This window comes from Coregonus lavaretus (assembly GCF_964263955.1).
Source record: "Coregonus lavaretus genome assembly, chromosome: 5".
NCBI classification, from domain to species: domain Eukaryota; kingdom Metazoa; phylum Chordata; class Actinopteri; order Salmoniformes; family Salmonidae; genus Coregonus; species Coregonus lavaretus.
The window spans coordinates 40,797,842-40,812,906 of NC_139992.1; the positions used below are offsets into that span (position 1 = coordinate 40,797,842).

The window sequence follows — 15,065 nt, forward strand, 5'->3', positions numbered from 1 at the left end:
ATCGGGGGAGGGGTCTATATTAAATAAACGTATTAGTATATCACACCCTGTTAGTATGTCATACATTTGAGGATTCCATTAATAATTTGGTGTCTAAATCCAAAGTGTCACTTGGTATTAGTCAATTTAAAATGAAAGGAAATAACATGAGCAAAATGATGAATCATATCACTGTAAATAATTTTTAAAGGATTGATGACCTTAGATTTGAGAATTTGTGGCCTCTATATTCCCGAAAATCCTAATTGACCTAAAATGTATATTTGATGTTACCAAAATGTCATGCCCAAATGCCACCGTAATTTAAGAACCCCCCTAATACAGATAGAAATGAGGCCAGCACACTTCTAACATCTATCCCTCCAAAATAATAGGTGGTGGAGAGGTGCAGAAATGGGGAAATACAGAGGGCAATGCAGAAAGACGTGGGGGGTATAAGAGTCAAACAAACTCTGAAGCAACTTCCTGTAAGCTGACAGGAAGGAGGAAAAGGAAGCACACATGCAATGCTGAGAAGGTTAGTGATTTGCAGAATCCTTGGGACGTCCCTACCCTAAACCCTAACCCTAACCCCTACCCTACCCTTAACCTAACCATAACCTTAACAAAAACCCTACCTAACCCTAATAACCGTTTTAAATGCCAACTTCGATGGGGTGACGTCAGAGTTGGACGTCCCAAGGATCCCATTTAAACTTTTTCTTGCTGAGAAGAAACATTGGTCCATGTTAGCAGTTAACAGCTACCTAGAGCCAGCAGGCAGGCAGGCGAGTTAGTCAGGAAGACTGATAGGGCTGCTTACCTTTTCTTAGGTAAACGTTATCTGAGAAACAGAAAGAAATAAAGGTAACTGTAACATAGAAACACACACACACACACACACACACACACACACACACACGCACGCACGCATACAACGCATACACTCACTTTGCTTGGCATGATGCAAGAGGCTTGATGACAAATAGCAGTGAAGGAGAAAATCACTGTAATTTGATCAATTATAGCATGAAGGAGAAAACATGAAGAGGAAAGGTTGTCTAAATTTAACCTAATATTACTTTCCCAGCTTAGTGAAACATACTACAGCCTTCCACTCCCCACCTGTTCCTCTTCTGCAAATACATTAGGTCTGCCAGCCCTATTCACTAAGCCGTATACAGTAGCTAGCAAACACACATACACTCACACCAACAGTCTGTGTCCACCTCTCATGTAAACCCTTATTATAGACAAACCAATAAACACAACATCTCTTGAGTCAAATCTAAACGAGAGAGTGTGTGTGTGTGTGTGTGTGTGTGCAATGGTGTGTGTTAACTACCCAGTCCCTTGGGTGTCATCTAACCCACTAAACATGCACGGTTATTACAGAGTCCATTTCATAGCCATTCAGTCCCCTCACCCCATCAGGTCTCTGCCAACACAGAGATACTCTCTTTTTCTCTTGTGGCCACTCATGCTCCAGTGTATGTGTTAAAAGATCAATTAAAGCTACATAAAAATCAAGCACATTTTATCCCCCACTGCTGCAGTTTCTATAGGCCTTTTATATATATTTGTACACTGTCCTATTTTTCCCCCGAAGTGAGATTTGCCACCAGGTAAAGATTGCGGTGTGAAAATAAAGTCAATTAGAAGCAAATTCAGCTATTGTCTCCTTGACAACAAAAAATGCTCCCAAAAATCACCATAACTAAATCTGTTATGGAGGGTGAGTAATGTGCGGATGAGATGATCCGTGGTGTGAAAATGCCTTTTCTAGAACGACCGCTGAAAGGAGGATGCTAAATTATAGATGCTAAATTATAGATGGCATTTATTTTTGACAAGCTTTGGAAGGGGTGAAAGAGAAGGATCGGGGGGTGGAAGGGAGAAAGTCATGCTAGTTAGAGCAGTAGAGGTGGAGAAAGGGTGACTTGCTGTATTTACCGTGGCTAATATTACATGAGGTTAAATTTAGCGTGTGTGTGTATGTGGGGGTGTGTGCGTTCAACAAACTAAACAAGCTAAATAAACAAATCACGTTATGAGCAACCTTCGTGTTCATCCGAGTCTACCTTGAATTAAAGTTGCTGAATGTATTTGGGTGTCAGTTGTGTGTTTCTGTGGGCAGGTTTGACTGGACAGTGCAGTCAACTGTTGTGTGTTGGCTTGACTAGGCAGAATGAGCTCACTCTCTTATTGACTCACATGGGCCGGGGCAGGGTAGAGTGTCATAACAGGCTGAGGCTGTGTGTGTGTCTGTCTGTCTTGGGACAGGCTGCACTGTCTGTCTATGTGAACAGGTTATATTGGGGTCTCTACAAGCTACAGGTATTTTATTATACTATGAGGTCTGGTAAAGTCCAGCTACAGGTGTTTTATTATACTATGAGGTCTGGTAAAGTCCAGCTACAGGTGTTTTATTATACTATGAGGTCTGGTAAAGTCCAGCTACAGGTGTTTTATTATACTATGAGGTCTGGTAAAGTCCAGCTACAGGTGTTTTATTATACTATGAGGTCTGGTAAAGTCCAGCTACAGGTGCTTTATTATACTATGAGGTCAGGTAAAGTCCAGCTACAGGTGTTTTATTATACTATGAGGTCTGGTAAAGTCCAGCTACAGGTGTTTTATTATACTATGAGGTCTGGTAAAGTCCAGCTACAGGTGTTTTATTATACTATGAGGTCTGGTAAAGTCCAGCTACAGGTGCTTTATTATACTATGAGGTCTGGTAAAGTCCAGCTACAGGTATTTTATTATACTATGAGGTCAGGTAAAGTCCAGCTACAGGTGTTTTATTATACTATGAGGTCTGGTAAAGTCCAGCTACAGGTGCTTTATTATACTATGAGGTCTGGTAAAGTCCAGCTACAGGTGTTTTATTATACTATGAGGTCTGGTAAAGTCCAGCTACAGGTATTTTATTATACTATGAGGTCAGGTAAAGTCCAGCTACAGGTGTTTTATTATACTATGAGGTCAGGTAAAGTCCAGCTACAGGTGTTTTATTATACTATGAGGTCTGGTAAAGTCCAGCTACAGGTGCTTTATTATACTATGAGGTCTGGTAAAGTCCAGCTACAGGTATTTTATTATACTATGAGGTCAGGTAAAGTCCAGCTACAGGTGTTTTATTATACTATGAGGTCTGGTAAAGTCCAGCTACAGGTGCTTTATTATACTATGAGGTCTGGTAAAGTCCAGCTACAGGTGTTTTATTATACTATGAGGTCTGGTAAAGTCCAGCTACAGGTGCTTTATTATACTATGAGGTCTGGTAAAGTCCAGCTACAGGTGCTTTATTATACTATGAGGTCTGGTAAAGTCCAGCTACAGGTATTTTATTATACTATGAGGTCAGGTAAAGTCCAGCTACAGGTGTTTTATTATACTATGAGGTCAGGTAAAGTCCAGCTACAGGTGTTTTATTATACTATGAGGTCTGGTAAAGTCCAGCTACAGGTGTTTTATTATACTATGATGTCAAGTAAAGTCCAGCTACAGGTGTGTGTTCAGTATAATTCCTCAAGTATCAAAAATGAGCAATAAAGCCACAGATGAAGAGGGTGTGTTTATTCACTATAGACTAAGATGTGTATATTCACGTGTAAAACGCACATGTAAAGGTGTGTGTGATCAAATATCATCTCACAGCTCCAGGTGTGTGTGTGTGTGTATGTGTGTGTGTGTGCATGCGAGTTCCCAGGTGGTGCCCCTACCTTCAGGGGGTTGGAGGGTCTTGTTGTTCTGGGAGCACCAGCCTACTGGGTGGAGTTCGGCGGTCATGACATCACACCAGAAGTCGGCCTTGCGGTCATCTCCGTAGCCACTGAAGCGCAGCAGCAGCAGCTGGCCGCAGGTGGTGACGATGGTGGCCACCCAGTAGGTGTCTGGGCTGCTCTTATTGGCCACTTCCAGCTTCATCCCCGGCTGGAAGCTACTCTGTAGGCTGATGTCCACCTGCGAGGACCAATCAGGGAGCACCACGTCACACAAGAGCCCGCCCTCACTTACACTGATAGGTGAGCTTGATTATAATGGGCTTGCACTTAATAGGTAAATCAAGTGCATTGGGCAAGATAAAGCACATCTATACATTGACATTCTAAAGTGAATTACATCACAGGTCTACATGCAAAATGAGGGACGTCTGACTGGCTCGCTGAGCCATGATTGACAGAGTAAAACACAGGTGGGCCACAGGTAATGAACAGGTATGACACAGGGGATTTCTAAAAGCTCCCCACCCACACTACCTGTTTATTCAACCACTTTGAATATTCTAAACAATCTGGCCTTTACGGACAGTGACTCACAGAGAGAACATGAGGGAGAGAGCAAGAGATAGAGCACATATCTAAAAGGGCTAGTGTACCAGGAAATTGATAATGTAATGTGTTTCAACCATAGCCACAGGCTGCACTCACACTAACACATATCTAAAACCCATTATATAACACACAAACGCATGCACGCGCACACACTGCCTGTGTTACTGGAAAAGCCAACATCTTAGAACTAAAAACAATGCAAATGGCCTCATGACTTCCTGATAGAAACAAAGCAACTATGGTGTATCACACTGGATGGCTTATGTAAGAGAGGCAGAGAAACAGAGCGAGACAGACAGAGAAACAGACTGACAGAGAGACAGAACGAGACAGACAGAGAAACAGACTGACAGAGAGAAAGACAAAGAGAGAGACCGAGAGAAAGAAAGAGAGCGACCCCACAAGGAATCACTGTTTCAATTGGCACTAGGTCTGTTGAGAGCATGAGAGATATTTCACTATTTCACAGAAATCAATGCTAAATAAAAAATAAAATAAAAATAAATAACAGAAATACCTTATTTACATAAGTATTCAGACCTTTTGCTATGAGACTCGAAATTGAGCTCAGGTGCATACTGTTTCCATTAATCATCCTTGAGTTGTTTCTACAACTTGATTGGAGTCCACCTGTGGTAAATTCAATTGATTGGACATTGGAAAGGCATACACCTGTCTATATAAGGTCCCACAATTGACAGTGAATGTCAAGAGCAAAAACCAAGCAATGAGGTTGAAGGAATTGTCCGTAGAGCTCCGAGACAGGATTGTGTCGAGGCACAGATCTGGGGAAGGGTACCAAAAAATCTCTGTGTAGATTGATGAGGGGGAAAAAACAATTTCATCAATTTTAGAATAAGGCTGTAACGTAACAAAATGTGGAAAAAGTCAAGGGGTCTGAATACTTTCCGAATGCACAGACGCAACAATGAGAGAACAGGGTATGTCATCTCTGGTATGCGAGTCTCCGTCAACAGCAGTGACTCTGAATATGTGACTGTACAGTGGGGGAAAAAAGTATTTAGTCAGCCACCAATTGTGCAAGTTCTCCCACTTAAAAAGATGAGAGAGGCCTGTAATTTTCATTATAGGTACACGTCAACTATGACAGACAAATAGAGGAAAAAAATTCCAGAAAATCACATTGTAGGATTTTTAATGAATTTATTTGCAAATTATGGTGGAAAATAAGTATTTGGTCACCTACAAAACAAGCAAGATTTCTGGCTCTCACAGACCTGTAACTTCTTCTTTAAGAGGCTCCTCTGTCCTCCACTCGTTACCTGTATTAATGGCACCTGTTTGAACTTGTTATCAGTATAAAAGACACCTGTCCACAACCTCAAACAGTCACACTCCAAACTCCACTATGGCCAAGACCAAAGAGCTGTCAAAGGACACCAGAAACAAAATTGTAGACCTGCACCAGGCTGGGAAGACTGAATCTGCAATAGGTAAGCAGCTTGGTTTGAAGAAATCAACTGTGGGAGCAATTATTAGGAAATGGAAGACATACAAGACCACTGATAATTTCCCTCGATCTGGGGCTCCACGCAAGATCTCACCCCGTGGGGTCAAAATGATCACAAGAACAGTGAGCAAAAATCCCAGAACCACACGGGGGGACCTAGTGAATGACCTGCAGAGAGCTGGGACCAAAGTAACAAAGCCTACCATCAGTAACACACCACGCCGCCAGGGACTCAAATCCTGCAGTGCAGACGTGTCCCCCTGCTTAAGCCAGTACATGTCCAGGCCCGTCTGAAGTTTGCTAGAGTGCATTTGGATGATCCAGAAGAGGATTGGGAGAATGTCATATGGTCAGATGAAACCAAAATATAACTTTTTGGTAAAAACTAAACTCGTCGTGTTTGGAGGACAAAGAATGCTGAGTTGCATCCAAAGAACACCATACCTACTGTGAAGCATGGGGGTGGAAACATCATGCTTTGGGGCTGTTTTTCTGCAAAGGGACCAGGACGACTGATCCGTGTAAAGGAAAGAATGAATGGGGCCATGTATCATGAGATTTTGAGTGAAAACCTCCTTCCATCAGCAAGGGCATTGAAGATGAAACATGGCTGGGTCTTTCAGCATGACAATGATCCCAAACACACTGCCCGGGCAACGAAGGAGTGGCTTCGTAAGAAGCATTTCAAGGTCCTGGAGTGGCCTAGCCAGTCTCCAGATCTCAACCCCATAGAAAATCTTTGGAGGGAGTTGAAAGTCCATAAAAAATCCTACAATGTGATTTTCTGGATTTTTTTCTTCTCATTTGTCTGTCATAGTTGACGTGTACCTATGATGAAAATTACAGGCCTCTCTCATATTTTTAAGTGGGAGAACATGCACAATTGGTGGCTGACTGAATACTTTTTTCCCCCACTGTATTTGAGTGTGGTCTTCAGCAGGAGTCTAACTACACTGTGTTTGCCACCTTCTCCTCCCTGCTGAATCCTCCTCCTCCTCCCTCTCCCTCTTCCCTCTCTGTGGATGACTTCGTCAACCATTTTGAAAAGAAGGTTGACGACATCCGATCCTCATTTATTAAGTCAAATGACACCGCTGGTCCTGCTCACACTGCCCTACCCTATGCTTTGACTTCTTTCTCCCCTCTCTCTCCAGATGAAATCTTGCGACTTGTGACGGCCGGCCGCCCAACAACCTGCCCGCTTGACCCTATCCCCTCCTCTCTTCTCCAGACCATTTCCGGAGACCTTCTCCCTTACCTCACCTCGCTCATCAACTCATCCTTGACCGCTGGCCATGTCCCTTCCGTCTTCAAGAGAGCGAGAGTTGCAACCCTCCTCAAAAAACCTACATTCGATCCCTCCGATGTCAACAACTACAGACCAGTATCCCTTCTTTCTTTTCTCTCCAAAACTCTTGAGCGTGCCGTCTCTAGCCAACTCTCCTGCTATCTCTCTCAGAATGACCTTCTTGATTCAAACCAGTCAGGTTTCAAGACTGGTCATTCAACTGAGACTGCTCTTCTCTGTGTCACGGAGGCTCTCCGCACTGCTAAAGCTAACTCTCTCTCCTCTGCTCTTATCCTTCTAAACCTATCCGCTGCCTTTGATACTGTGAACCATCAGATCCTCCTCTCCACCCTCTCCGAGTTGGGCATCTCCGGCGCTACTCACTCTTGGATTGCATCCTACCTGACAGGTCGCTCCTACCAGGTGGCGTGGCGAGAATCTGTCTCCGCACCACGTGCTCTCACCACTGGTGTCCCCCAGGGCTCATTTCTAGGCCCTCTCCTATTCTCTCTATACACCAAGACGACACACAATTCATTTTCTCCTGGTGGCGAATCGCATCTCTGCATGTCTGGCAGACATATCAGTGTGGATGTCGGATCACCACCTCAAGCTGAACCTCGGCAAGACGGAGCTGCTCTTCCTCCTGGGGAAGGACTGCCCGCTCCATGATCTCGCCATCACAGTTGACAACTCCATTGTGTCCTCCTCCCAGAGTGCAAAGAACATTGGCGTGACCCTGGACAACACCCTGTCGTTCTCTGCTAACATCAAAGCGGTGACCCGATCCTGCAGGTTCATGCTCTACAACATTCGCAGAGTACGACCCTACTATACACAGAAAGCGGCACAGGTCCTAATCCAGGCACTTGTCATCTCCCGTCTGGATTACTGCAACTCGCTGTTAGCTGGGCTTCCTGCCTATGCCATTAAACCCCCACAACTTATCCAGAACGCTGCAGCCCGTCTGGTGTTCAACCTTCCCAAGTTCTCTCATGTCACCCCGCTCCTCCGCACACTCCACTGGCTTCCAGTTGAGGCTCGCATCTCCTACAAGACCATGGTGCTTGCCTACGGAGCTGTGAGGGGAATGGCACCTCCTTACCTTCAGGCTCTAATCAGACCCTACACCCAAACGAGGACACTACGTTCATCCACCTCTGGCCTGCTAGCTCCCCTACCTCTACGGAAGCACAGTTCCCGCTCAGCCCAGTCAAAGCTATTCGCTGCTCTGGCACCCCAATGGTGGAACAAGCTCCCCCACGATGCCAGGACAGCGGAGTCACTGACCACCTTCCGGAGACACTTGAAACCCTACCTCTTTAAGGAATACCTGGAATAGTATAAAGTCATCCTTCTTCCCCCCCCCAAAAAAAATAAAAAATAAATAAAAGGGGTTGTCCCACTGGCTATCATAAGTTGAATGCACCGATTTGTAAGTCGCTCTGGATAAGAGCGTCTGCTAAATGATGTAAATGTAAATGTTTAACATCATTAGCTAAAGTACATTCTCACTCAAACACATGTTTAAAAGGATTTGCATGAATGCCACTCATTCAATAACAGTATTTACAAGATGTTGTGTGGGTTATGGAAATGTAAAGAACGTGTGTTTTTCACTCACATGTTTAAAAGCGGTGTGGGGTGCAGCGGTCGCCCCCGTCTCCTCTAGGTACTCCTCCCAATTAAAGTCTGCCTCTTCCTCCATGGAGTCTGCGTCTGATTGGAAGAAAGCACTGTCAGTCATTTTGACTGCCACCAACCCAGTCACAATTACACTGACATGACAAAACATAAAACTCACCATAAAAACAACCATAACAGCGTCACACTCAATAATGACATGTTTTATTTCATTAAATAGCAGAAACAAATCATTCAGTCGACATTCATACCGGTTTTAGACTAGGGGGATATCGTCTATATGAATGCAGCTGCCACTGTATTGAAGCCATTGGACGCAGTTTATCATAGCGGTTTATCATAATTTATTGCGGGCGATAGGTTCAATACATGTCTGCATTCTGTATCAAAGTTCGGGCCGCACTGTGAACCCGAATGAATATATACAAATAAAATAAAAACTAGCCCTATATGCTTTGAGAGGTCCCGTGTGACTCAGTTGGTAGAGCATGGCGCTTGCAACGCCAGGGTTGTGGGTTCGATTCCCACGGGGAACCAGTACGGGGAAAAAAGTATGAAAATGTATGCCTCTTCAGTAAATCTGAGCGGAACATTATTTTTCAGTCTATTCCGTTCAAACAACTAGAGCCTATGCGCACATTGTAATCAAAATTAGAATCTTAATTGCTGCATTTAAAACTGTCCTTTTGTGAGGCGCCGCTGGGAGCTAGTTCTGTACGATGGCGAGTGGTGGGGGTCGATAAACCAGAATTGGGGGATCCTCCATTGTTTAAATCTCCAGTTTGGGAACATTTTGGCTTCCCAGTAGATTACAACGGCAATGGACAGAGAGTTGTGGATAAAACGTTTACAGTATGTCGCCAATGCTCAACGAGAATAGCCTATGCAGCTGCTATTTTTTTACAGTCTTTGATTTATAGATGCGGATATGCGCCCATTTTCGGTGGTTGGGAATAGACAGTTTCAGCACCTTGTGAAAGTGCTCGAGCCACGTTACGAACTTCCCTCTTGCACCCATTTAAGCAAACCGGTAGTACCCGCTCTCTATAAGCAAGCCAAAGCTTTCAATGAATTGGCCAATGCACCCTGTGTTGCACTTTCTTAACAGTGACAGCCCATTACATTACCCCAGAATGGGAGATATACAATGCTACAGACAAGCCCCCTTTATGAGAGTCACAACTGTGCATCTGGCACTTAAGAAGGCAGTGTCATGGTGCATTCGTAACCAAGAGGGAAGTGGGAATATACCACATACGACAAAACAAATTCCACTTCAACAGCCCTCCAACTGGTAATTACTAGTGGGAACTCGTCTATCATCCTGAGCACCCACTTCTCCCACATGGTGACCTCTGACGTCACCTACTAAGGAAACGGCCTTTATAACAGTATTTTCAGCAGTTAAAATAAATCCATTCTGGTGGTTTTTGAACTCTAATTTGTTTACAAGCATGATAGGCATGATAGTTTATGGTCGACGCTGCTTGTTAGCCACTAGCCAATCTGCATTTATCAACGAGTTCAAATAACATGAATGCATCCATCTGATAACTCGTAAATTCCCACCTCCCACATGGTTACAAACGCAGCATCAGAGTGGAAACTTGACAGGCCCAACATAACAATCCTGTCACAACAGACAATGCCAGGAACATTGTGAATGCTGAACATTGAGCATGGCATTTCATTTTCCCGCAGTACTGAAACTGAACCGTGACCCCAAAACCGCAACACGTACTGATCTGTGGGTTTGGTGAACCGTTACACCGCTACTTATAGAGATGTACAAGATACCAGACCCGGTCTCAGGGATGGCTAACTCTGGAGATTCCTTCGATCTCCACTGAGCTGGGTAGATCTGCTTTTAGTTATTTTGCACCTTACGTGTGGAATGATCCCCAATGCACTTTAAAATTTGAGGAATTTTGGCTCTAGGGCACTTCAGACTGCTGTTAGGGGACCTGTTTTACTGGTCTGTTTTTTATGATTGTGATTTGCTTTTCATGTATTGTTGTATATAATAACGAGTATTTTAATGTGTACATGGATGTGTAGTTTAATGTGTATATTGTATTTTTATGTGTATTCTTGTGCAGGGCTCATCTGGAAAAGAGACCTTGGTCTCAGCATTGACTCCCTGTCAAAATAAAGGTTAAATAAAATGTTAATAAATTACAATGCAGTGGAGAAAAAGCAATGAAACAGGAATAATGTTGTAAACAAAACAGTATATTTCCTCAGTCCCTAGCGAAGGAGTCGAGTGAAATACAGTTTGCGTGGAGTGGGAAAAATGTTTACGCCTTCATTCTGCAACGATCAAAGTCACTGTGTAAACAGATACGTCATAATTTAATGAGACAAGCAGGGAGAGATCTGATCACACACACGCACCAATGTAATTTCTCTAAATCTATGGGGAAGGAACTTTATAAAGAACACAGCAGGAACCAGCTAAAACAAAGTTGTCTCTTTTCAACCATCCAAAATTAGGTCACTTGAAAATGTATCTGATTTTTTGTGAGTTTTATGTGTGTGTGTGTGTGTGTGTGTGTTTTCCACGTAATGCCACTAATGTTTCTCCTCAAGGTGAGAACTGTTCAATTTTCCCGTGGGAGACTGATACTTGGACAAGGTATAATGTGTATTCTCTGTGTGTGTGTGTGTGTGTTTGTGTGTCTCTTGTTCCTGCTGTGTGGTTTCTCCTCTCTAGGCTGTGTCTCATGGGACTGAGTGTGTGGGACTTAACCTGCACCAATGAGAGAGAAGAAACTACCTGTTGTTGCAGTCGGGGGCTTTCTGAAAACAATCTGCTAAGCTTGATCTTCTCCCTTACACATAGTAGTGTGTGTGTGTGTGTGTGTCTGTGTGTGTTTGCGTGTTCACACTCCTCATCCCCAGACCTTTACAAAGGCTATGACATCATACCTTCCACTATCCATCTCAACCTGATTCAAAGGGGTCATGTTACGAACGCTGCTTTTAACAAAAAGTAATCTTGTCATTCAAGCGTATTTGGGATTTAGAAAAGCACTTTAAAAATCCTTTAATATATGTTTTAGAATTAAAAAGATGTTAGATCAATCGTAGTGTTGAGAAAATGCTCCTAGGTGAGTTGCATTTCCTCTTTCCTTTCAGCCAGACAAAACTTTCCTGTTTTCTATTACTTTTCATCCGAGTTCCACTTTTCCAGTCTGTTCATTTGATAAGAAGCACCTTGTAGGGCTGAACAGAACCGAACAAGGAAGTGAACACAGGAAAAAAACAATGACAGAGAGACTCTAACTATGACTCTACAGTCAGCGCACATCCCCACACCACTGACCCTGACCAGGCAAACTGGACCAGATTCTCTCACAGCTTGACACAGTGGCTGCTGCAGATTCCTGCTGAATAATCAAAACAAAAAAAATAGTCCCGCACTACACGCATTCTGAGACCTTGGTGAAGGTCAATAATGGTGTGGCATCTCAAAAGGAATGTGAAAAATTGGAAAATGGCTGCTTTTCAATGCAATCACTGAGCATTTTAAAACCACAACCCCTGTTGTGATTGTGATACAATGGAGATGAATGGTTGTACCCTTCACGTGTCATCAAACAATGGCAGACAAAAAATGAGGAAGGGATCGAAGATTAAAAAGTGTAGGTAAAATCCCTCACCTGAGTGCACCTGTTCTTCTCTCCCGTTGGTCGGGCTGTGGGATTTCCCTGTGGAGAGGGCGAATGGCCTGTCCTGTGGGCGGGACTGCATCCTGCTCTCTCTTCCCGGTAACCTTTACCTTTTTACCCTTAGTCCGTCTGTCTTCAGACTCCTCAGTCTTCACTGCATCTCCCTCATTCCTCCACTGTGTCACACAAAGGAGGAGTTAAGTAGGAATGGAGCATTCAAATCCATATCATGTCCATCTAAACAATTACCACTATAACAGTAACGAAAGACAACATGGGCATTTATTTCAGACCATACAGATGGAATAGCCTCTGTTCTACTAATTATATTTGTACAGCATAGAATACCTGTTCAGCACAGTGTGTTTCTATGTCTCTGCTTGGTAGCTGGTAGAGCACGGCGCTTGTAACGCCAGGGTAGTGGGTTCGATCCCCGGGACCACCCATACACAAAAATGTATGCACGCATGACTAAGTCGCTTTGGATAAAAGCGTCTGCTAAATGGCATTTTATTATTATTAGTAGTAGTATGCGAGAGCAATGTACAGTTTCTGCTGTTGTGGATTTGCATACCTCAGCACAGCTCTCCAGCCACAAGAGATAACCAACCACAGTTTAAATAAGGTAGAAGACCAGGACCGACACAGCAGAACCTCATAATAACTATGCCACAGAGATCAGCGTTACATAAACCATTAAGAAAGAAGAGGTATTTCAAAAGGTTTAATCACTCATATAGGAATCATAACGCTTAGACATAATTTAGTTTTTGCTTTATTTAAAAGATCTTGGAGAAAAACAAACTAAATATTTTCCTATTGTTTTTCCACTCTGTCTCTTTCCCAGATCATGGTTACGTTTGTGATATTTTGGGATAACTGCCATTTCTCTCAGCCTCCGCAATGACTCACTCTAACTGCACCCACTTCCATCAACTGTTCAATTAACACTGATTCAAAGAGCAGATTCATACCGATGCCCTTCAATCAAACTAATACACAAAAACAACTCTCTGCAGACTTCACACATTTGCCTAAGCATTCAAATGAGCAATAGGCAATGTTCTGTGCTTGTCATCATCTGTTTTTTTATAGCATGAGGAACATCACTGGAAATGCATTTAAATCAACTCGTTTCTTCATAGCATAGGTGTGTCCTTTCACTACATGTAATCCTTCTGAATGTGTCCTCTGTCACGCAGGGATCCAAACACACATCTATCCATAGCGTAAACAACATGCTGGTCTAATTGGACTCACATGATGTTGGCCCCTGTTCCTCTCCACTCTGCCTGATAGTCCACACTCTCCAGGACGCAAACATAGGATCCATCTACTGACTTCAGTCCAGAAACTATCAGAGATCACAGTCCACAGGGTCCATTAAATAACTAAAATGTAGTATAAACCACAACGTCTAGGACACAATCAGAGAAAATCACATATTTACATGTAGGTTTACAGGATAAAGAGAACCGGGCAACTTGTCTCACAGACAGAGGGTCACTTATCCCAGAAATGGTGTCACTGATTTAAATCGAAAAGGTTCACTATTATTGCATTCAGTTAAGAGGATCTAAGGCTGCGTTTACACAGGCAGTCCAATTGATATATATTTTTCACTCATTGTTTTTTTTAACCAAAAGCAGCCTAACTAAACCACTAAATGAAAACATATTGGTCCATACTGGTCCCCAGCATCCCAGTGAGCAGCCCAGATTGTCTCCTGGGGATTAGGCTGATCTGTGTGTTAATCTGAGACGCAGGTCTTTCCTGGTTAAAGCCTCATCAGATTGAGATGGAGGGGGGCGGTGTTATTGATTAGCTTCGATGAGTCCAGTAGGCAGTCCCTTAGCTGCCTTTCTCTAAAACCCCAACTAGGACAATAGAAATACTTCATGGGGAATTGACAAATTAACTAACACTATTTGGGCTGGGTGTGTCCTTCCTTATCTCCCATCATGTTTTTGTTTTTAGGAATCAACATGACACAATTGATCCTGTTAAGAGTAATGACATCTCTCAACGATTTCTACACTTCTCTGTTTTATCACTCACCATTCATTCTATGTAATCTATAATATTACATCCAATGAAAGATTTCATGATTTATCAGTATCTATTAAGTATTAGTAGAATATATCAGTAGAATATAGTGTCTTGTCTCTATGGCACATCTAGCCTGGTGTGTTCCTTAAACAGCCTGTGATGCTGTGTGAGATCAGCTGACTGACATATTTAAAAGACTGAAGTGCAAACAACAACTGCCCCGGGCAGACAGACAGACAGGCCACAATGCACAGAGGCAATGAGAAAACATACTAATGGGAGCCTACTGCCTACATCAGCAGCTTCAGTCAACTTCTCCAGCATCAAGCCATTGTTTGAGTAACATCACACCAGAAGGGCTATATGATTACTTTTTCCATCAACTCAGAAATTATCGAAAATAGATGGAAATGGATCTTGTTTGATCTTATTCCAAATGTTGTGTTGTATAATATGTTTTTGTCTTCTCTGAAGAAAAAACATCTGATGTAGGCTAATCATTGTACAGCCTTTTTGCGCAGAGCCAGTTGTGTCTGTTATGCTGACTCTTATGCCACGTGACTCATTATCTCTCCTCCAGACATTGAGTTGCTCATGATCGGGTCAAAATAAGAACAGAAATG

At 43.0% G+C, this 15,065-nt stretch overlaps 1 protein-coding gene across 1 annotated transcript in view; it reads right to left on the reverse strand.

Moving 5' to 3' along the window:
* LOC311129905 (scm-like with four MBT domains protein 2) overlaps positions 1-15,065 on the reverse strand; it is a 37,861-nt gene that overhangs the window by 20,835 nt on the left and 1,961 nt on the right. Inside the window, exons 2-5 of the mRNA XM_084162444.1 lie at positions 12,385-12,569; positions 8,703-8,797; positions 3,708-3,948; positions 803-823 (exon numbers count right to left, since the gene is read on the reverse strand). Coding sequence (XP_084018570.1) covers positions 803-823; positions 3,708-3,948; positions 8,703-8,797; positions 12,385-12,475 — 448 coding nt within the window. The 5' untranslated portion in view covers positions 12,476-12,569. The remainder of the gene's footprint in view (positions 1-802; positions 824-3,707; positions 3,949-8,702; positions 8,798-12,384; positions 12,570-15,065) is intronic.